The sequence below is a fragment of the Sesamum indicum genome, linkage group LG3 (assembly GCF_026168435.1).
Source record: "Sesamum indicum cultivar Baizhima isolate 11 linkage group LG3, ASM2616843v1, whole genome shotgun sequence".
In the NCBI taxonomy this organism is placed as follows: Eukaryota; Viridiplantae; Streptophyta; class Magnoliopsida; order Lamiales; family Pedaliaceae; genus Sesamum; species Sesamum indicum.
Window position 1 is genome coordinate 27,584,668 of NC_142659.1, and position 22,241 is coordinate 27,606,908.

The 22,241-nt window shown below is 35.2% G+C and overlaps 2 protein-coding genes across 5 annotated transcripts; both read right to left on the reverse strand.

Annotated features, from left to right (window-relative positions):
* Positions 1-195: 195 nt before the first annotated feature.
* LOC105158975 (O-fucosyltransferase 7) lies at positions 196-10,041 on the reverse strand. Of its 2 annotated transcripts, XM_011075906.3 has the most exons (12): positions 9,545-10,038; positions 9,083-9,181; positions 8,745-8,844; positions 8,293-8,360; positions 6,191-6,279; positions 5,924-6,104; positions 5,716-5,844; positions 5,449-5,582; positions 5,151-5,364; positions 2,106-2,290; positions 1,911-2,006; positions 196-815 (listed from the first exon to the last, which is right to left on the reverse strand). In XM_011075906.3, the coding sequence occupies exons 1-12, from the start codon at positions 9,707-9,709 to the stop codon at positions 662-664; spliced, it is 1,614 nt and encodes a 537-aa protein (XP_011074208.1). In that variant the 5' UTR covers positions 9,710-10,038; the 3' UTR covers positions 196-661. The 2 variants fall into 2 exon arrangements, with proteins under 2 accessions (XP_011074208.1, XP_020548120.1); XM_020692461.2 differs by lacking the exon at positions 9,083-9,181 and having other exon boundaries at positions 9,545-10,041.
* Positions 10,042-10,846: 805 nt separating this feature from the next.
* On the reverse strand, positions 10,847-21,029 carry LOC105158977 (uncharacterized). 3 transcript variants are annotated; one of them, XM_011075907.3, is made up of 16 exons: positions 20,812-21,029; positions 19,589-19,637; positions 19,100-19,193; positions 18,486-18,664; positions 17,434-17,484; positions 16,422-16,478; positions 15,014-15,134; positions 14,570-14,636; positions 14,420-14,461; positions 13,851-13,956; positions 13,641-13,751; positions 12,352-12,423; positions 12,171-12,272; positions 12,015-12,061; positions 11,331-11,358; positions 10,847-11,255 (listed from the first exon to the last, which is right to left on the reverse strand). In XM_011075907.3, exons 2-16 carry the CDS (start codon positions 19,604-19,606, stop codon positions 11,160-11,162), a joined length of 1,191 nt encoding a protein of 396 aa, XP_011074209.1. In that variant the 5' UTR covers positions 19,607-19,637; positions 20,812-21,029; the 3' UTR covers positions 10,847-11,159. The 3 variants fall into 3 exon arrangements, with proteins under 3 accessions (XP_011074209.1, XP_088735015.1, XP_011074210.1); XM_088878889.1 differs by lacking the exon at positions 20,812-21,029 and adding an exon at positions 19,988-20,036; XM_011075908.3 differs by lacking the exons at positions 19,589-19,637; positions 20,812-21,029 and adding an exon at positions 18,813-18,894.
* Positions 21,030-22,241: the final 1,212 nt, after the last annotated feature.

Here is a 22,241-nt window from a genome sequence, read left to right on the forward strand (position 1 = left end):
GCAAAATCAATCTTTATAATTATCAACTCTTAGATTATCACTGATACATGCAATGAGTGTTTTGTGCAATGTGTAGTTTCATACTCAGATTCTGTCTGTCTTCTGTGCGTGTTTCTTAATTGAGCGGAAGAACGATTCTCTTCTTTTAGGATGATTCGCAGCATTCATTTGAGTATCTAAAAAGGTTAAGAACCATTTGAAAATACGATATCATAAAATAAAATGTTGACATCACCTCACATCTAAGGTTTCACAGCCCACATGAATGTGAACCCATTTGGATGGCATGAGGAGGTCTCTACAATAGAATATCAATCCTGCTGTATTGACCGACTCAAAAATGAAACCTCTATATATATGTACCCTGAAAATTGGTCTTTTCCTCCATGTGCAGCGGTCACATGCAGGGGCTCGTCTCAGTGAAGCAACATCCTTCTTTCCCCCACCACATGTACCAGGATTCTGTTGACCCATCAATCTGTATCCACTGTTGCTTCATTGACTTCTATCCACCATGTATGCACAACGAGCACCCAAAACTCTGTTCATACTGGCATCAAGTCCTCAGGTTTCATGTAAAAAAGAGCAAAACCTGCAAACGGTGCCAGCAACCTACATGCTTTGAGTGTCATGTTTCCTGGAAAGCATTTCTTCCAGTGATCTACTTGATAATAAGAGAGCCGTTCATATGTGGAGACTCCTTCTGACATAAACAATCAGGTAAAGGATTTACGTAAAATGGTTCTTCTGATCGAAACCTTTCTGTTCCCTTGGTTCCTGAGATTGGGCCTTTTCTCTTCCTCGGAGATCCTTGCCTGAGAGTTAAGAATAAGAATGAGAATCAAGTATGATATTTCAATATAATAAGCAGCTCAAAGTCTTCTCCACATACAAGTTTTAGTACCAAAGTACCCCTGCCAAGCAAGATATATTTGAGCTCAAAATAGAAGCAGAAGTAAGAACAGAATGAAAGAGAAAAGAAAAAGAAGAATTGATGAAAGAATGACAGTTATCACTGCCTGAGTTATGAAATAACCAACCTTCCCAACCAGATCAGTCTATAACTCAAAGCTCAACTCTACAGGCAGAAGAGGGTTGGTTTGATCAAACCATGAACCATCCAAATTAGATGAAGATGAAGAACAATGAAAATTTTGCTTGAATCACTCATATGCATTGGATCTAGGGATGTCTGCATGTATGCATGAAAAGAATAGATCTAAAATTTAATCCTTAGAAGTTCAAGCAAGTTAAATGGTGACGAGAAGCAATCTGCATAAAGTTGCTCTATGTTTTTATTTGGGTAAATTACAATTTGCCTTATGAACTATGACTGTATTTACATTTTGCCATCTAAACATTTTTTGGTGTCAACTTATCATCTCAACTTCGCGAAATTTACACTTTGTCATATATATAAATGTTTTCCGGTTCTGCCAGAAAAACATGTGCACATGTTGGAAAACATCATTATATTGCCCTTAAATATCACACATACACTACATGCAATATTTTTCTGACTATAAAATCGTCTAGAAAATGGTCTTATATGGCAAAGTGCAAATCTTGCAAAGTTGATTTAGTAAGTTAGCATAAAAAAAAGTTTAAATGATAGTGTAAAAACAGACATGTTTCGCATGGCGAAATGTCATTTACCCTTATTATTATTATCATCATATGTAAGTACAAAAGTGGGCAAAGCAATAGCAGCCAATGTGATTCGATAGAAGACAAACCCATGGAAAGATTAGAAAGAGCATGCACTAAGGATGAATTTGTGCATTCAACCTAGACGTGATCTCATTTATCAAGACAATGAACACGCAGACATGGATATCATATTATTATGCCTGCATAAGTGAAGCAAATGAAACTCGGTGACAGAGGACCATATTCCTTATTGGGCATACCTTTTTCTATGCAGTTCAATGACTCTATTAGAGAGATTTTTGCCTTCTTTCATTGTTCCACCCTCAATTTTATTAAACAACCGAACAAGCGCCTTCCTAAAGAACATAAAAACTTAGAAAATAAGCAATTTAACATCGTAATGGGTACTGAATTAGTATTATAGAAGCGCAAAAAACATAGATATAATCTCTTGCCTGTCAGGGGAAATGGTTTTCCTATGTCCTAGAAAACGACGATGACCCTCAACTGCCCTCGCCATGTTGCCGGCGTATGTTGGAATGAATATATCACTTTCAACTGACACAATATAGTCAAGTGCAGCCATCTGTGATGCATGATTGATGAAAGGTGCAAGTTCCTCAGCTGATGCCAACTTTTCCTGGGGTATAAACACTGATTGTAAGTAAAACTAGCACTAACCAAATGAACATCAAAGGCAGTTGTGCTTAAAGACTCCAGCATGAAAACCAATATTATAAAGACTCCAGTATGCCTTACCTGTAAGTGCACAAACATTTTTTCAGAAAAATACCATGTATCATATTATATATGTGATGCAAACTAGTTATTGAGACATATCTAAACATTATTTTCTCTGCTGGTGGCATTTTGTTATTTGAGCTCATCAGATATAAACCTGAAATTCATGAAAAAAGAAATGCTGAATTCTAACCAAGTAAAAGGACCAAATGACACAAAGTATCACATCGGCACTCAAGGTTTGGCCTGTTCAATCGCAAGATCAAACAAGCACTGTAGGTCTAATTAACATATTCCAGTGTAATCTCCTGAAATTTTCAATATACATGTTTATGAGAGAGGTAATCCACACCAAAATCCACATGCCCAACCACAACAGCTATTATCCTTTCAAATACTACACTACATTTGGACACTTAGTAACTAGAAGGATACTTGAAAAGGATGTAGCCACCCATATCCAGAAAGTTCCAAGACAACATTAGTACAAAAGGCAAAACACCACAATTTTGTGAAATTCTCCCTTCCATTAGTCACCAAATGACTGGAAGACCATAAATTGAGATATGGAAGCTGCTGTGATACTATATTTTGGAATTTGATTTAGGGGATAGCGGTGATTTTGGTGGTAGTTGTGCAAAAGTTGGGCAGTTTTGAGACGTCAAAGACAGTAATACGGCAGTGATAGATGTTTTTATTTGGTTGTTTATCTCAGCTTTTGAAATTGTTGATATGAGAAGGACAAGAGCTCCAGGTGAAGGAGGCAGCAGTAATCAATGACTTTAGCTGATACAAGTTCGGCAGTGGACCGGAGGTCAATCCGACAAATGGACCAAATTGAACATACATGCTGTCCACTTGTGTTAAACTCAAGCTAAATATACTTAGTATGACTGTGGAATACACCAACTGAGCTTCATGAGCAAGCACGTCAAGTCAACTCAGCTGGTCCCAAACACTCTAAAATTTGAACCTATTTGTCTCTCAGTCAGACGTCCCCACCCGGAAGTCCGAATTCTGTTTGTAGTGATGTAGCGTAATAAAGAGCAACGCTAAGAAAAAACAAGTCCATGATTGTTAGATCCATCAAAATCTTAAACTAAAAATATACAAGAAAAGACAAAACAGAATTCAATACAAGTCATCAGCATAAACTCACCCAGATAGAGTTTCATTGGAAAAGCTTGAAAAAAATGGTACAAAACCAAACTCATAGATCTCTAAAAGAAGAAAAGGTGGACTGCCAACCAGAGCCACATCATACACCTGTTTATACTGCACATCCTTGGTTGAGAATACACTAGACAAATGAAGAATCTTTCTTAAAAACTCCAAGCAAAAGACTAAATTCTTAACTTCCAGAATAAAAAGTGGAAACAGCTAGAAAGGGTTTATGACATTCTTCAATGTTCAATTAGTGCAAGAGAATACATGTTACCTAATAGTATAGTGTGAAGAGGATTTAAAGGCCTGTTCACTTGTATTCTCCAAACTCAATCTCCTTGTCTTAAGCATACAGGCATCCCCCAGCATATAGAAAATCCTTCATACTCTGAAGACTTTAACAATGCCGAGCATAAATTAAAATTAAAATTAAAATTTAGCAGTGGGATTTATATGAAAATAGTGAATACCAAGCCATATTTCTTTTCCTTGACACACAAAGTCAGATCTTATTAAAGCATTCACACGCTTTCTAAGTGAGATGTTTCCCACGGTGGAATTCCAGTCATATATACTGAAACACATCCTGAGACCCTAAATGTAGACTCTAGTGAATGTTTCTTTCCGTTGTCACGAAGCCACCACCAGACTATCCAGCCAAGAGTCATGTGTATTTATCCAGTAAATTTGAATATATCCATGTACTGAACCACTCAATCATCGATTTGCATGTGAAAGAGGTCTAAACTGGTAGTAGCTGACTTAGCACGACGAGCTAGTGAATCCTTCTGCGCAACAGGCAATGGGAGGATAATATTTGCACAGACTTTTCTAATGTATGTGGCTTTTAAGACATAAAGCAGAAGATATTTTTGGGTCTATAAGAGCCCAATATCAGACAAATTTAGGGTTCAATAGATCAAGGAAGGATAATTTTAGTTTCGGTCTTAGAGCTCATGAATAGTTTATTAGTAACAAAGAATAGTTAAAGCTGAAGAAAGAAGAGTCATCAAGAGAAAAAACAATAGAAGAAAAGAAAAAAGAGTAGGGTGCTTTACCCTCACAACTGGCAAGTGCCATCCAAATATCTCTGAATTTTCATTATAATCCACCCAAAACAAAGAGAATGCATCTTAACCATAGACTTCAAGTACTTCTCCTACTAGAATAAGGAACAGAACTCACAAGTAAAAAACTAATAAGTAGTTTAAAAGTAGATTGAATCAAAGTAAAAGACCATAAAGCACTACAGGGTACTTACGGGACAAAGGTTACATTCAAAACGTGCAAAATACTACCACACTTCAACAGAAGTAACAACAATTGAAAGAAAAGACTCTAAATTACCAAGAATCAGGTCCTTTTGACCAAAGATATATCCTGGTTAGCACAAGAAACATAAACATATATTTTGACTTTCAAAGTATTTTGTGAATTGCATTGACATTTGCATATAGGTGAATGATAGTCTTAGCTTTATATGCCTATGGAAGCTCATGCACTAGAACATAACCATATCATACTAGCAACCAATTCACAAGCATCTTAAATTTATTAGAACATCAAGAATGATGAGGACAATATAATGTATATACCTTGTTCATTAACACAGGATACCGAGACTGCAGTGCGGCCATACGAGGTTCACCCCCATATATCTCTCCAGCAGCAATGTATATTGGGGTGTTTGATGGAAAACCAAGAGCTCTAAGGAATATTCCAACTTCCTTCGGAGTTAATGGGCAAAAGCCACTCATTCTCTGTTCTAGAGGGTCGATATCTTTTACTTTCCACCATGTTGTATTCTCTCTAGAAAGTCCAACAAAAGAAAAAAATAACACATTATTTCAGTGTAAGATATCAGGCATGCACAAAAATAATCAGATATCCTACCTGATTGTCTTTAGTTCCTCGGCTTCTTCCGGGGATAAATCATGGGTGCAGCCACTGAAGGCAAGCATGTCCTTTTCAAATCGTAAATGTAAAGCAATATAGTGACCATGGGACCTCATGCGATCTACCAACAACTACAAAGTTTAAAATTGACAAACTGTTCAAGGGACATGCATTCATTTAAAAGACAGAAGCAAGCAAAAGTGCAAAACAAAGTAAGATAATTCCAAGGATTCTGAATTTAGAACAACTGAATTAAGTGATTACCTTTCCCATTCTCTCAATTTCAGGTGCAAAGCGAAGGGCTTCATAGCAAGCACGGCATCGCAACTTCTGAATGTCAGGAGGAAGGTTATTGTTTGCTAACCGAGAATCAGATTTTGCTGCTCGAATCACCTAGCAATTTCTCCCACATAAAAGTCTATTACAAAAATATTCTACACACAAGGGAGTCAAACTCAGTTTCCAGAAATACCTGATATTCTTCCCAGAGCCTTGCTATCTCTTCCTCATAGTAATCCATGCCAGACCAGCTTTTGAAATGTTTCACTGCCCTAGTTGCAGTTGCCAGTTCCTTGGGGAGCTTTTTTATAATTTTTACATCATTAACCAAAGAATTTATAAAATGGTACTCATCAAAAACATCAGAGAAGTTGCTGCAATTCAGAGAAGATTAAATCAAAAAAGACTTACTTCAGGCACGTCAATATTCTACACAGAACTACAAAAGTTAGCAGCATACCTGGAATCTTGCCAATATGATCGTTTATCTAGTTCAGGAATCACAAGTGTGGCATTTATAATGCGTGCAACTGCAACCATATCGCATATCTGCAAGCAAGAAGCAATTTATGTGGGATGTTGGCGAACAAACTGCTCAGCAATATACTACAAGTGTCCAAGCTTGGCATTGCACAAGCTCCTCATAGATTTAAGTTTGTCCATGCTTGTGAATGCTTAAAAGAAACCCATGAGACTTGCCCCCTGAGGTGGAGCGGCGAATCCCATTTGTCCAACAGCCACTAGACTGGCATTTGGGTGTAAGCCCAGACACAAGGGGCATACACTCTTTGCACCACAGTTGGTAATGCCACAGACAAATTTGAAAAAAAGAAGTTGTGTTCCTAACTTCTAAGACTTTATTGCTTAAATTGTAATAAACAGCAATTTTAAAATTCAAAATCAGTTAACCAAGGTTAAAACAATTTGACGAGGATTAAAGGAATACTCTCCCACAAGTTCTACACTTCACTTCCCAAAAAATTTTACTTTTTCTTTTCCATATAATACCCTCAATCTCCCCATTGGTTTTAGAAGGACAATTTTAAATCAGTAAATCAAGGTTAGAATAATTTGACAAAAATTAAAGAAGTACTATCTAACAAGTTCTACAATTTTCTTCTCCAAAATCTCACTCTTCATTCCCATAGAATAGCCTCAATCTTCTCATTAGTTTTAGGGCATTGTTCCCAGCAAAGTTACTTATATGCCTTTTATCATTTTTAACTCTAACCATATAGTTATAGGCTTTTATTCTAGTTAGGAAAAAAAGCAGAAATGAGTTACAATACGTTCCTTACTTTTTCCCACTCAAGATCCTCCTTATTCATTTTCTTGTTTTAATACTAAGAACACCATTGTTCATATTGTAGTTCTGGTATCTCCAGAGCTATCACTCAGACCCTTCTTGTTTACAGTATATATTATTCCAACTGTCCAAAACTGTAAGCTCCCTTTGACTTAGCTTGGAGTCTTAGATGATAATTTAAAAGGTGAAAGTTCTATTTAAGTTTTACACTATTGCTCTTAATAGGAGTTATTCAAGTAGTCAAATTGAATCACTACTTTGAACAAACGATACTTTTAGAAATAAAATTTCTTGGAAACTGACTCTTACTGTGGAAAGTCCCAGAAATGGAAATGGAGCTTTAATTCTCGTACGGTGCATGTCTTTTGTATCTTAATTTCTTCTTTCAAATTTTTCGGGTAGTTTACAATATGTTAGCTTCATTTGTAAAACTGCAATTCCAAAAATAACCAAAAAAAAACTAGCAAATTATACGAATACCACCTGCTTCTGAAGCATTTTACACCCCATCCTGAACCTGTCATCTCCCAGGCAAAATAATAAGACTAGGCCTGGTTATGCAACTCTTGAGGGTAATATGAGGAGCTTAAAATGTATGATCCCTATGTAATAGGAAAAGGAGTTCAAATGTCTTGGTTTGCTAATAAATCTGTTGTTTTGGAATACAATATTGGCATGTGGAAAAGCATGAACTAGGACACTCTCAACTCAAACTTCAAGGAAAACATGCTAGAGTATGCTCGAAGTTCAATTCATAATATAGTGCAAACTATTTATACAGCAGAGCATTTCCAACTAAGACTCAACTGACCTAATGGCATTAATTACATGACTAAACATTTTACTGTTTAGTTACATCTGAAATGAATTTAATTAACATACCCTCAAACAGAAATTGTTAGTTACCTCTTTGATTCCTACACCCGTAGTTTCTTCTCTCTTACAGATCATCATAGCTCAAAGCCTTAGCATTCTTATTTGCAGACCATTAAACCTAACTATCCTAGGCCATAGTGAGGTTAAGTATTTTGTATTTATCTGGAATTCTTCTGCAAGAAAGAAGCAATAAAATGAGATTGCTAGAATGCTATATCATTCTTTCTGGTTGGTCCTTTGGCTTTACATTATTGACTTTTGCAAACACAGACTAATAGAGGTGAGAGCAGAGATGATACAATACCTGAAGTCAATTAAGAAGACAAAAACAAGATAACTTGTTAATTTAAACCAAAAAATACGAGAGGAGAAAGACAAACCCCTGCCCTCATCTGATTAAGGCCACCATTTGCATGTACGAGCAGGTAACCCCGAGACTCTGGAGGAGCTGAAAAACAGATGACAATAAAGACAATAAGCAACAAATTAACAATAAAATAATATATACAAAGAATAAACTTCTAAGTTTGCAATTGCTTGGCATTTCATTTCCTCTCATCTCAGAAAAAAAAAATAAAAAGGGATGAGATGGAAATAATTTTAAATAATTTGGATGTGTGAAAAAGTTAAAAGATGATGTTGATGTCATGTACAAAAAGTTTAGGTAAGAAATAAAATGTAATGGTTATAGACTAGGTCATATTTTCTTAGCAAAATGTGTTTGAAATATGTTTTGAAAAAGAATCTAACAAACAAACATGTGAACCAAAAGTATTTCGTGAAGTGAGATGGAAGATTTTCCACAAGCAAGTAAAATCTAGAATTCCCTTACTTGAGTAGGATGAACTCGGATCAGTGCAAGGTGCATAATCTCTATTAGGTAGTGGCTTCCACAGTGTTTCCAAATTCAAGCTCCTTTTTGCACCACGCAACTGTCAAATCTAAATGAGTGAAAACATGAAAGGTGCATGACTACTTTCATCAATAAGCTTGCACCAACACTCCATGACACTAACATCCAAATATAACCACGTATATAACAAGCACAAGCAAAAGACAGATGCAGTTGCACAAATATTATTCTTTTCTGTTTTTGGAATTATAATGCTTACATGACTAAATAGTAGACACAAAATACAATTAGGAACCATATTGAAGAGCAGTCAAAACCTTCTGAGCAATGAGCGGAGCTTCCAACACATGGGGGTGAGCAAACTCTTGCATCCTGCTTCGCTCTCCGCTCACTTTTTGGTAGCTAATTTCATGTTGCTACAAGAATTGAAACTTATCCCAAATCAGTATAGATGCCCAATTCCCCCATCCCAATTTTCAGTAATTACATTAAAAGGGAAAAAGACAACGGCAAAACTACAAGAACAAGGAAGATCTTTCAATTAACCTTGAATCAGCTACAAAAGTTAATTTTTCAAGTAAACTTCAGCTACCTATGCAATTCAGAATAAACCCATGAATGCACCCTGGAACTAAAGTATAAACTAAATCACAAAAAGCGGAACATCAAACATCTAAAAACGAAAAAACTGAAAATCAACATTTATCCTCACGACGACGAGTAAATCTAGAAAAACAAACCCAGAAGTAAAAGAAAAAAAAAGGGAGACGGAAGCACACCGCAGGGAGCTTGTACGCAGCGCCACCAGGCAACTTGCTAACTTCTCGAACATGTACCGAAAGAAGTGCCATGAGGGCTATAGTGGCTATGGCGCACATAAGTACACGCCTGAGAATCAGCACCGTCCGCCACCTCGGCTTCGCCACCAGGCCCACCACCGCCATTTCCTTCTCCTCAACACAAACCAAGAAACAATATCAACCAAATCCCAGAATAAATCCCGTCTCCGTCTTCTTTCAACCTTCTTGATTTGGTTATGTATGGACATAAATGCGCGCGTCTATCTGTATTATGCCTCTCTTGCAGTAGTAGGAAAACTGGTTGGCATTTATGATTTGAGAAGGTAGTGGGAATCGTGGAGGAACGAAACGAAGGGGACCAGTAATGCCCTAATTCCTATATTAATGGGGAGAAAGATACAGTAATATCTAACATTGAAATGGCCAAATATAAAGAAGTGACTGTGGAAAGAAAGAAGGGTTCAGTGAAGGAGAAGATGGTCAACTTCAAGAGTTGACAATTTTTGTTCAGTATATTTGGAAGTTTCATTTTCCATTTTTTGTTTCATAATTAAATATCAAAATTTAAATTATGATTGAAAATACATAATTTTGTATTATACTAATAAAAGTATGTGGTAAAAAGAATTAGTAATAACACATTGTTTTTGCCATTGGTGTCCCGTCAATAAATTCAAAATAGAATTCAAGTCCCAATTAATATATTAATATGAATTATTATAATTTATTTATTATTACTAAGACGCTATTTAAAAAATATATACGAATAATTTAAATAAGTTCCTATTCTTGATACAGACGGAGAAAAATCAATAACTTTAGTGTAAAAAAATATATTTCTAAGGATTGTACTTATATTATGCTAAATTTCGATTGAATTTTTTATTTAAAATAAATATTGCATCTAATATTCCATTTGATGCGTGCAATAAAATACTTATTCAAATATATAATATAATAACATAAATATCATATAAAAAATGTTAATATACTAAATAAAACATAAAATGTAATGCAGTTCTAAACCACAATTTTGAAGTTTGAATTAGTAGCAGATGTACTATTGCTACTCTTGTTCCCCATTGAGGAAATAGAGCTGCACATTTATTCACTAGGAATGCTTAAGCTTACTGCGATATCCAATTTTAGTAGCTGAACACATTTCTAAATTCTAATCGATCCTCGTTTTTTTTCTTTTTATTTCCCTGACAAAAATAGTAAGTCGGGTCGAACCAATATGGTTCCCAGAAGCAATAATCAAGGTGAAGATGAACATTACAATGCAAGAAAAGTACTACTCTTCATAAAGCTCAATGCAACTTCTTAAAGACAATGAAATTTTCGAATGAGTTGACATTGATCAACAATACCAAAGAAAGAATCGATCTAACACCAAGCATCGCATTCTGAAAGCTTGGAGAAAGGGATTCTCCTGCAGTTAAGTGTAAGCCTAGTGCTTAAATCAGTACAGTATACCTAGTAAAGCAGCATATTTGCTACAAAAAAATATGCTGCTGTGTAAGTCACCTCTTCAGTTCCTTTCTTCAGTGTGAGTTTTGTTGTATACTTTTTGCAAATTTCATGTATAATCTAGCTAGGATGATGGGAATGGAGAACAGCAGGAGGATATGTCAATGCCGGCTACTTCCATAGCATTACAAACCCACTGAGGAACATCTCCTTCTGGGAACTACAAGACAGAATCAAACTTAATGAATATAATTATAACACAGGGAAACATAAAGGAACATTCCTGGAAGAGTACCATTTTCTGCAGAAACTTGCACACAAACCTGGGGAAAAAAAAAACGAGCCACAAAAGGGGTAAGTATTTTTATCAGTAAATAACAGAAAATGCAGAGCCTGTGATATTGTTGGATGCGGAAGTTAGGATCATAAACTTTATAGGTGGGTCATTGTTAGTCAAAGATAAGTAACAAGGCAGTGCATCGAAACTAAAACCCAAGAGGGAGCTTTGTGTATTTAGCCAAAGTGACAAGGAATAACAATGTAATTATCTAAAATATATAGGGTTAATTACACCTAGACCAAAATGCAAAATTACACTTTTCACCAAAGAAGTTTTGAAATTATAGTTACAACCCCACAGAAAATTTTCTGACCCCCTTCCGTTATGATTTGGACGAAAAATATTGATGTATATTTTTGTACTTATAAAGGAATAAATCATGACATCCTCTTACAAGTACAAAAATCATTACATGGGAATATTAATTGGGGTAAAATTGAAAATATATGTAACTTTTTTTGCTAAGCATTTCTCATCCAAACCTTAACAAAAGAGGGTCACGTGTAAACAATGGATTTTCGAAGTAAGTGTAAGTGTAATTTTGAAACTTCTTTGGGGGAAAATGTAATTTCACATTTTTAAATGGAGTCTAAGTGTAATTAATCCCAAATATATATGCACAGCCACGTGTAAACATACTCTGGAAATCGGCCTTCAACAATTGATGAGTGTAAATCCCTGCTAAGCTGCAAAAGGGATATAACAGAACATGAATCTGCAGGGAATACAAAGTGGGAGGCTTCCCAACTAATCTTAGAGCAGGAGTTCACAACACCAAATTATGTAGGACAGTACCTTCATCATGTAAAACAAATTATGATAAGATAGTAGTTGAGATCCCATTGCATCTTTAGTAACAAGGCAGTGAATGTATGCCCTTGAGTAATTTTTACATACCTGTAACAACATTGTCCAAAATAAGAAAATCCAAAAGTAATATTCTTAAATAATAATTAAGGGAAGGAGTGGACCATACCATGCACTCGCACATCTGATCAATTGGGCGAGTATCATGTGCCATTGCCTGGTGTTTAAGTTTTAAGACTCCCTGCACAAGAATATAAACCTCCAGTGTAAATTTCACGGGCAACCTTAAATATCTGTTACAGTGTTCACCTTAAAGCAAGTTATGATTGGAAATATACAGGGATAATTACAGGCCCCTCCCTCCCTGAGGTTTTAGTAGTCCCTTAGACCCCATCAAGTTTGAAATCTTACAAGTTCCCAAACACTAGCTACCGTTAAAAAAACCCATAACTAATTTTTTCATACAATTAAAAAAACAAGATAAAAAAGATATCAAATTGAAAGGGGGAAGAAAAAAGCAAGAAAAGTTCAATGAGAAGACAATCCAGAAACACAAGACCGCGTTCATTGAAACTGGATTCTTGCCCATGAATTTTCTTTCTTTAGTTTTGTTTTCTGCATTATGAACTAAGGTATTTGCTAAGGCTTTGAGAAGCTTAATTGAAACAATGGATTGCATAATTTTCTTATTAAATTCACATACTTTATTTCATATGTCCATAAATTATTATGCTTATTTACAATTTCAGAGTGTGATCCCTCTTGAGTTATATAAATTGTGTGGATCAACTAAGGAATTCTGTATAACGAATAAGGTAATTCATAATTGCATCAAATGATATGTAGAGATATATTCATCTAGGTCCATAGGGTTTTTTACAGATTCTAATGCATTATTGTCTCACAAATTACACAATAGAGATTAGAAAGTGTAGCAAATTACTTTGAGAAAAAATTGATCAAAAAGAGGAATCTACTTCAATCGATATGCCCTTAGGCACGGGTATACATAAGATAGAAATCACACTTGGAAAGAGTGGACAATTAGTTAGAGCAGTGGGTTCTGTAGCAAAATTGATTGCAAAAGCGGGGAAATCAATCAAACTATGTGATTGAATAAATGCTCCTCTACCCGTTGCGGGTCAAGGGCTCTTTCCCTCTCCCCTCCTATTTATTTTTTTCTTGATGTTTTCTGTCTCAAAAAAACCTCATCTGTGAAAATAAATGGTTTGTTGGATTAATTTATAAAGTCGAAGTTTATTAAATCAAGTAGGTGGTTCTACAGCCTTAGAATCTCAATCATTACTTAATTTTCTCCAACTCGTCATTTTTCAAATTTTATGTTAATTGCTCGTGGTAGTAATAGCAATCGTCGAAATAATTAGGGATTAGTCGTATTACACATTTTGGCCATTACTAATCAAGTTATTTGGATGCCAAAAGGCAAAGATTTAATACCTCGGGCACAAGAGCTGTCCCAAAGCGAGCAGTACGTGTAGGATAGACGCAATCATACATGTCAGCACCTAATGCACTGCAAACTACAATATCCAGAGGATAGCCAACACCCTGGTGTATTAGCAACCAAGATATAATCAGAACTGCAACAGCAGGGAAATATATTGCTGAATATATATATGATAGCATATTATCAAAACTAAGCTGTACCATGACATATCGTGGTTTATCTTCTGGTAATGCAGCTGTGCACTGGGCAACGACACGCCAAAATGAATCTTTATCTTCACCTCCTGCAAGACCACCAATAGCATAGCTGTCACAAGAATAAATTAGTTATTTCAGATAGTTCAGAAACATAAGCCACATATTAATTAGTCTTTCATATTGACTATTCACTCTCAGCTAAATCGTGACAACATTTGAAGAAAACTCGAATATGAATAAAAGCATAGCAAGGTTTTTTTCTAAGAGTAGATGATAGTGGCTGAGATGATTTGTATAAGTGACTCGCAATGTGGTGAGGATAGACTGGGTTGAGACCAGGGAGATAGGTGATATAGGCTTACTATAGATGATTCATGTCGGTTAGAACGTAAGGGTTATATTTACAAGTATAGCTTTTTTTCCCTGTCAGATTGCCTTATTTCAGGAAAGAACATAAGAGTTCAGATATGTGTTTGGTTGTTGCTAACTAATCTTCTGATTCAACTTGGACCAACAACATTTAGGGCTAAAAAGAATATTTTGCATATCACGCTGAAGATAAATAGACATACCCAGGCAAATCACGGTCCACTAATCCTTTGACACATATATCCCTGTCATAAATTAATTGCAAAAGGAATTAATTATGTAAAAGCATGCAAACATCTAAGCACATTAGAGGCAGAGTTAAACATGAACAGATTTATATTCTAATTTCTTACCTTAAGACTGGATCCAATCCACCTTGCACAATTCCAAATAAATTCTGATCATGGGGTCTCTTGTGTGCTGATGTAGACATTAACATTCTAATAAATGTTAGTGACTAAGTGCTTAATGGAAAAGGCAGCATTCAGACTGATATAAGTTAATTTTACCCAGTTTCCTTCCATTATTCTACTTATTTCAATCCGGAATACAAGTATAAGAAGAATCTAAAAGTTATACACAAGCATCATGGTATCAATCTACATTCAACTGTCAACAGTGCCTAGCAATCAAGCTAATTCTTTGTACTAATTCAATTGCCATCTACTGAAACACTGTATACAAATACAAGCAAGGCATGATATAATTTCGTTAACCTCAAGTAAAAAGAAACTTTCTCACTGGGTGAGGCAGTTTGTAATCATTAAGTATGTATGTCTGTGTTACCGGGAAATTACCTGCTATGCACCTATCTATCCAACGAAGAGTGCGATACATAGCCTCTTCAATCCGTGGACCTGTGATAGTGGTCTTCACAACATCATCAAGGGCCATAATAATATCAGCTCCTATCCGGTTCTGCAACAGTAGAGGGTAAACCACATGAGCCAAGAAGATACTGGAGATGCCACTGAATTAACAAGCCAAGCTGCACATAAAATGATGCACAGAAGTAAAAGTCTATTTACTTGACAAATAAATGATCAGTCACAAACGCACTAATGAATTCATAACAAGAGTCATCAAACACACTTTAAAAAATAAAAGTAAAGAATCACATGAAAGCATCCAAAAGAAAAAACATCTATGCTGCAGCCACAGAAATTAGAAATATCAGGTCAACCTGCTCAAAGCACCAATCTCTCATCGGACTCAATAATGATGTTATGAAGTTCCTGTAATATAGTTAATTAGATCAGGAAGGTGGAAGCAGTCTCCTGGCCAGAACGAGTCTGTTGGAAATAAGACATTATTGACTAAGTCAATATTTCATATGAGATGCAAAAGTGACTTCTAATTTATCCTCTCCAGTTGATATTTGAACATCTGAATATTCCATTTGCAGTCTATAATCAGATAGTTGTTCAATCAAAATTTTCAGCAATCTTTTACTTGTCTTAAGCTGTGATGACGTAAAACAAGGACAATGAATCTAGGTTCCATGCTAGCATTTTTCCTTTCTCTCCTACTTTTAGCACTCATATTTGGCAAATTAAATCTTCGTAGATTCTAAAAGCCTTTCTTGTTTATAATCAGCTCTTATATCTAGAAACCTTTATCATCCAAAATCATTAACGAATAGAAACCCAGACTTCAGCTCTCTCTTGTTCTGATATTTCTTGCATTTTCTAGGTAACAATTTTGGTAGCTTAAAGGAAAATCTAAAAGATTAAGATCAATTCCCAATACTCGAGATAGAAAAACTATCTGTGCTTGTAGAATTCATGAAAAATACCAGTTGGCATCAAGGTTCCTGAAGCAGGGATCTCAAAGGTACTTAAACTCTGAACGAGAGTGATTGTGTTTGACTGTGTGTAATATGAGGCACGTCAACTAGGCAACAGATCAATTCATAAAAACTTTTAGGACACATACAGACACACAAATTATATACATACATATAGACATATGTTTCACCATCGGTAATCACCTGTTATGCCTGTTATCAATGCAATTACAAAGAGAGATTTTATTGTCTGGATGCAGAATACATCTAGTGAACACATGATAGTGCGAACAAGACAAAATTATAACATGATCAAATGATTTCTCATTCACAAGCTGAACATAGTGGAACTTAAGAGCATGGACATGCCCACATTTCAGATGCTAGAATTAATTGTTGAAGGGAACAAATCGTCTTACCTGTATTTGTATTGACTCTTCTGGAGTAAGTAGCATGGGCTTCCCATCAACTGGTGACTGCAAAAGCAAACATGAACATATGAATGAGCCACTAACTAAAGGCAAACAGATGCAACAGGTGCTCTATCCCATTGATAGTTGAAGCAATCAGAACAACCAAAGAACTAATTTAAACAATAGAAAGAGCAACGTTGCAGCTCTTTATAGCTCCACTTGTTTTGTTTGAGGGGGTGATTCTCTTTCCAGTGCTGTCAATGCTGAGCATGTGGGGACTGTGGACAGTTAGGCCGGACAGCAAATTGATTTCAAAGGTTATCCAGCAAATAATTCAAACGAGGAAATGATATAAAGAAGTAGATGAGTGGATGATCTTAGAAAAGAAATAAGCTTGAAATTTCTACAAGTCTGGAACAAAACCAGAGAACTTCTTGGAGAATGTTAATTGAGTCTCACTATTGAAGTCGCAAAAATTGCAACAGTACACTTCTTCCAGCAATATTCTAAATCAAAAAACATAATAATATATTTATAGACTCTTGAAGCCTAATGCCACTAGGAATCAAATATGAAGGACCATTAGGAAAGGAAACCCCTATGAAACTTTTAAATTTCTCATAACCCCAGTTAATGTAATTACCAAAATAGCCATGAAGTTTTCGACTGCAGTATAATGCTCTTAATTGATATTTTCAGATTATTTCCCTTGTTTTCCGCTTACACAGAAAATTATTAGAGGTTGAGATCCATAAGCAGAGAGAGTTAAGGGTATGCATGAGAACAGTGTTTGCATGCCTTTCCTATATAACCTTGTAGATGATGAGCATTTCCGGAAGTGTTAAAAGGTAATACAACTCATCTTCCATTTACTGATTTATGAAAATAGAATCTTTATTTTCAAGAGAAATGATGAGCCTAACAGAATAAAAAGTATGTGACCCACACGATCATTCATTTCAATTGGTCATTAATGATTGAATTCAGATTTATGCAAAAACAAAAGCTGAAGGAGTACCTGAAATGTTACACCCTTCTCCGTAATGTCGGCCAAATGCAACAAGGAGACCTACCAGCATTAAGAAGTCATTTCCATGGCACATTATCCCCTCAAGCTATTAAAAGAAAATCTTACATGATATGACTGAAGCAGTTAGTTGCATTCAAAAACCAGTAGTGATCCAGTTTAGAAATAATTTGATAGACGACTTGTAGGCATATGACACACGAAAAAAATGAGACAAAAATACTTGTAGATAAATCCCAGGATTACATTATAGAAGTACATATCAAAAAGACAAAAGAGGGCAAAAGATCTTAAAGAGCAGCAGTAATAGTTTATTAGAACTCATTTAAAATCCTATTAAGGTGTAAGACAAGAAGAGCATGCCGGTGTCAAGAAGCAAGAGAAGAGGCAAAATATTCTGTAGAAACTTGGACAATGAGGTTTCTATTTAAGTACCAGTCAAAGTCCAAGACTCAGGATCTATCTTTGTTGAATTGCTCCAGTACATATCTAATGAGCTGGTTACTTTCACAACTCCAGTAAAGTAAATTTCTTTCTTTTTCTCTAATTTCTTTTTCTTTTGTTTTTATGTGCAATAACAAGAGATTGTCTGACACCACTTGCAGTGCCACTTGCATTCAGCATAAATTGATGAAATTAAACGACACTACCAACAAACGATGATCTCATTCAGGGGAAGCATAGTATATCAAATAATTGACTACAAGAAACAGAATTACGAGGTCTCAACTCAGATCTGGATAGCCAGAAGGTATTTCAACTTTAATGTAATAAAACAATGAGGTAACATATAAAGCATTATAAAATTGTTTAAGTATCACAATGATGTTGTGCATATGTACTAATTCAAGGTTCTTCAATTGAAATGTCTCGGACAAACGGCAAAACTATCAGAGAGAGACAGTGATACACGTGTATGTACAGCACCAAATTCTGGGCTGGGGGTTATTGTACTTCAAGACATTGGTCTGGTCGTGGAGCGCAGACACAGATACACATGAAAAAAAATATTTGTTTAGCCAATAAAGTGATGATAAGACTACCATTTGAAAGCCACCAGAGTCAGTGAGCAATGCCCTAGGCCAATTCATAAATTTGTGGAGGCCCCCCAACTCATCAATGAGCTCAGAGGTAGGACGGAGAGCCAGGTGGTATGTGTTTCCAAGAATTATTTGGCACCCAATTTCCTCGAGCTGACTAGTTGTCAAACCCTTTATTGTACCTGTAACAAAGAAATTTAAAACTATCAGCAGAAAAGATTAAAATGCTGCATCAACTTGTTCATAAACAAGAAAATAGATAAAGTAACACAGTCTTCATAAGGCATGGTGAAATGAGGACAAAGTAACCGGACCACCCTGTTTGCTTACTTCCATATGCATTATGGCTGGAGATGGTCATTGGAAGTGCTCGCAGTTATGGTTTCAATAACATCAACCGTACACGGTACACCTAATCAAGGAGAGACGAGCTAACTTTGACGCATGCAACAAATAAATGATTACTTTCCTTATGTCATATAATGCAAATATAACGATTACCTTCCCTAATCACCAATGAAGGTGTCTTTATTTATCATTTTAGAGACATGAAAGAAACAAAATGGATAGATTTATACAGCTATAGCAAAGCAACATTAATTACTGAATTTTCTAACCTTGTGTACCAACGGGCATAAATAAAGGTGTCTGGCACACAAAGTGAGGAAGTGTAAGTTGAGCTGCCCGAGCACGATTGAACCTCCCAAGAATCTGTGACAGGAAATATAAGACAAGCATCTAAGCTAGGCAATAACCCGTAAAGTCAGGGAATGCAACTAAGGTTGATCTAGAATTTGATAGAGCATATTATATAGGATTAGAAATGTGTACAACAGAGGATTCATCTTAATTGAAAAATAAAACTTCTTCTGAGCACCATGATATGTATCACATGATACAATTATGCTGCAAATCTTCTTGCTTTCTAAATTTTCTTCCATATAAGTCGCTGTGATTTCAACATTGCTCATATCCTCATGTGAATGGTAATGAAGAGAGCAGTTCAAGGTTCACATTCTCCGACTGTCTAATGCAATACTATAAACATTTGTCTTTTGTTATATTAATATAAGAATGCATGATGTAGTACAAAGAGTAAGATATACCTCAAAACGAAGAGCCATGTATTACAATTTTGAATTGCTCAAACCTAAACTGCACAAGAATAAGAGGAAAATGCATTTCTTTAAATCCTTAAAATATGTTGTTTGAATGTAGTGACATCAACAATATCATTGAAAATAGTCATATAAGAGCATTCATAACCACCAAAAAACAAAAAAAGAAAAATAAAAACAAAAGAGGATTATGATTAAAACTGCCCATTAAGCATCATTATAGCATAAAAACAAAAAGGTTTAAAAGGGAATCAGTTTACTAATTTTGATGGAGAAGGTAGGAGGCGAACATTAAAATTAAACCATCTTGGATTCCGAATCAGATTTGGCATACTAATATCTAGGCCAGGAAATTCTTCAAAAAGAAACCAAGATGTTACTCAGTACCTGGGATGGCAAATACGTGGGTTGAATCGTGAATCCAATACAAAGGAATTTCAGGACGGGTATCTCCCCCCCCCCCCCCCCCTTTTGCATGTATATTCTACTGGTGGATTTCCTGAAAACAATGGAAATTTACTAAGACCATTAACTCCTCAGAGGTCCTTTCATCATTCTAACTCTCCCTTCACCAGTAAAGCAACCAATTTAGCAGCAGAAAGCCCAACCAATCAAACAGTCTGCACTTATATCTAGTCACCTAATTATCAGTCATTGGTATCTGGCAGTTTTACTTTCTGGCAGGGAACTAATACAGAAGTGCAACCACCTTTCATTGTGAATTTGCACCAACTTAAAAAGAAACTAAATTAAATTTTACATCCAAGACCCACAGCCACCTACAGGCACAACTTAGAAAGACGAAGAAAAAAACTCTCATGCACTCTTTTGTAGCGCCTGAACATCTCCCTCCAGACAACCTTTGAGCCGAGAATATTCCGTTTTTTTTTCTTTTTCCTCTAGTTATCTTTTTACTTTTCTCTTTGGAAAATAGACGTAAAGCATCTTGTACCACACAGAACAAGAATATCAGTTCCCCGCAAACGCCCACGCTCTCAATGATATTCCACCAGGTTCAAACAACAATAATCCTCAGGACAAACTACGTTCATATCTCCAAAATAAACACATTATTTGCAAAAAATACGCAATCAAACTGAGTTACGAACACATTAATAGCTGCCAGAACTAGCAAAGCAACAAACACTACGTACATACGTATGTATATATATACGATACCAAAAAAGAAAAAGAAAAACTATAACGCGTACAACAGACTGCGGCTGAGATCTCCCTGCAGCGTATCTCCGAGGCAGCCGAAAGAGGAATGCTAAATTCAGGGAGCGGACTACGTTGGCGTCCAAGCGGCGGAGGGCTCCAGGTCCAGGTTTTAGCTTACAGTTAGTGATAGGGTTTTACACAGTTAGTCGTCAACGTCGAATCCGTTGACCAGGTCAGAAATACTCAATTCGGCAAGTCCTACTTGCACATTGGATTTCATATTGTACTGTAATTTTTGTACTTTTTAAGGTTTAACGTTGTCGTTTCACAATTTAAATTAGTTTTGGGTCATTATTTGTGTTCTATCCAACGTGTGAGCATTAATTTTATTTGTATATAAATTTGTTATGATTTATTATTTTATAATTTCTAACTATTTTAATATATTGAATGAAATAATATATTATTTAATTATTTAATTTATTAAAAATATTAATAAAAACACAATTTGAGTTATAGAATGATGCAATTCATGTTTTTTTATCTTATATTTACACACACGGATTTAAAGTTATGAATTTTAATTTTTTTTCGACAGTATTTTCAAATTTATTCGAATAGTTTTAAAATTTAAAGTATTTTAAATATTTCAACTTTAAATCTGAATTATGTATTTTAATATACTGTAATAATATAATTGACTAGTTAGAAATATTTGATATTAATATTGAGTATATTGATACTTATAATTAAATTTCATGATGTAATCGTAATATTAAAAAAAAATATCATCTCGCAAAACACTTGAACCATTTTCTTCTTTTTTTTAATTAAATACAAAATAATAAAACCTTTTATCTATTAACATCAAATCAAATTCCTGAATAGTAATTTTTTTGGGAAAGGAAAATTTCATTTAAAAAAAAATTGCATAAGAAGAATCCAAAGCCCCATAAATCATCTATTATGCCACCTGCCAAGCTATCATCCAACTTTTATTGAATAGCCATCCACAAGACAAGACCAAGATGTTCCTTGGAATTCTTAATTCCAAATATTCCACATTGGCCGGAACATAATTGGTTGTCATGTAAATACTGTAGACTTGAATAGTCCTTCTAGAGAGAAGGATTATAATCAATAATTGTACATTTTTTCGGGGCACTGGAGTTAAAGATTTCAAATTCCCAACAGCAAATAATATCAATTTTTTCTGGAGTTTTATTACTAATTTGATGAGATGCGATCTCCAGAGATCAGATATCGTCCGGGCTTGGAATATGGGAAATGAGCTTGGGTCCTATACAAAAAACACATGTCGAATTTAATTTGCGTGAGCATTTCGATATTTAAGTTAAATTATTAATACAAAGTAGATCATGTATCAAAGTAAATAGTAGATAAAAGCTTGGAGATATTGCTAGCATTAATGATGCCAGATCAAATATTGACAAAAATTTAAAGATTAGATAAAAGAATC

What these genes read in the sequence shown, in the direction of transcription:
- LOC105158975 (XM_011075906.3), bottom strand. Translation starts at nt 9,709, where the DNA reads ATGGCGGTGGTGGGCCTGGTGGCGAAGCCGAGGTGGCGGACGGTGCTG. An exon ending in TCCGAGTTCATCCTACTCAA is followed by an intron (nt 8,361 to 8,744) that starts GTAAGGGAATTC and finishes TCTGTTTTTCAG; the next exon opens with CTCCTCCAGAGTCTCGGGGT. An exon ending in AAATTGAGAGAATGGGAAAG is followed by an intron (nt 5,583 to 5,715) that starts GTAATCACTTAA and finishes TAAACTTTGTAG; the next exon opens with TTGTTGGTAGATCGCATGAG.
- LOC105158977 (XM_011075907.3), bottom strand. An exon ending in GTGGACCGTGATTTGCCTGG is followed by an intron (nt 13,957 to 14,419) that starts GTATGTCTATTT and finishes TTCTTGTGACAG; the next exon opens with CTATGCTATTGGTGGTCTTG. An exon ending in ATTTGTTTTACATGATGAAG is followed by an intron (nt 12,062 to 12,170) that starts GTACTGTCCTAC and finishes TCCCTTTTGCAG; the next exon opens with CTTAGCAGGGATTTACACTC.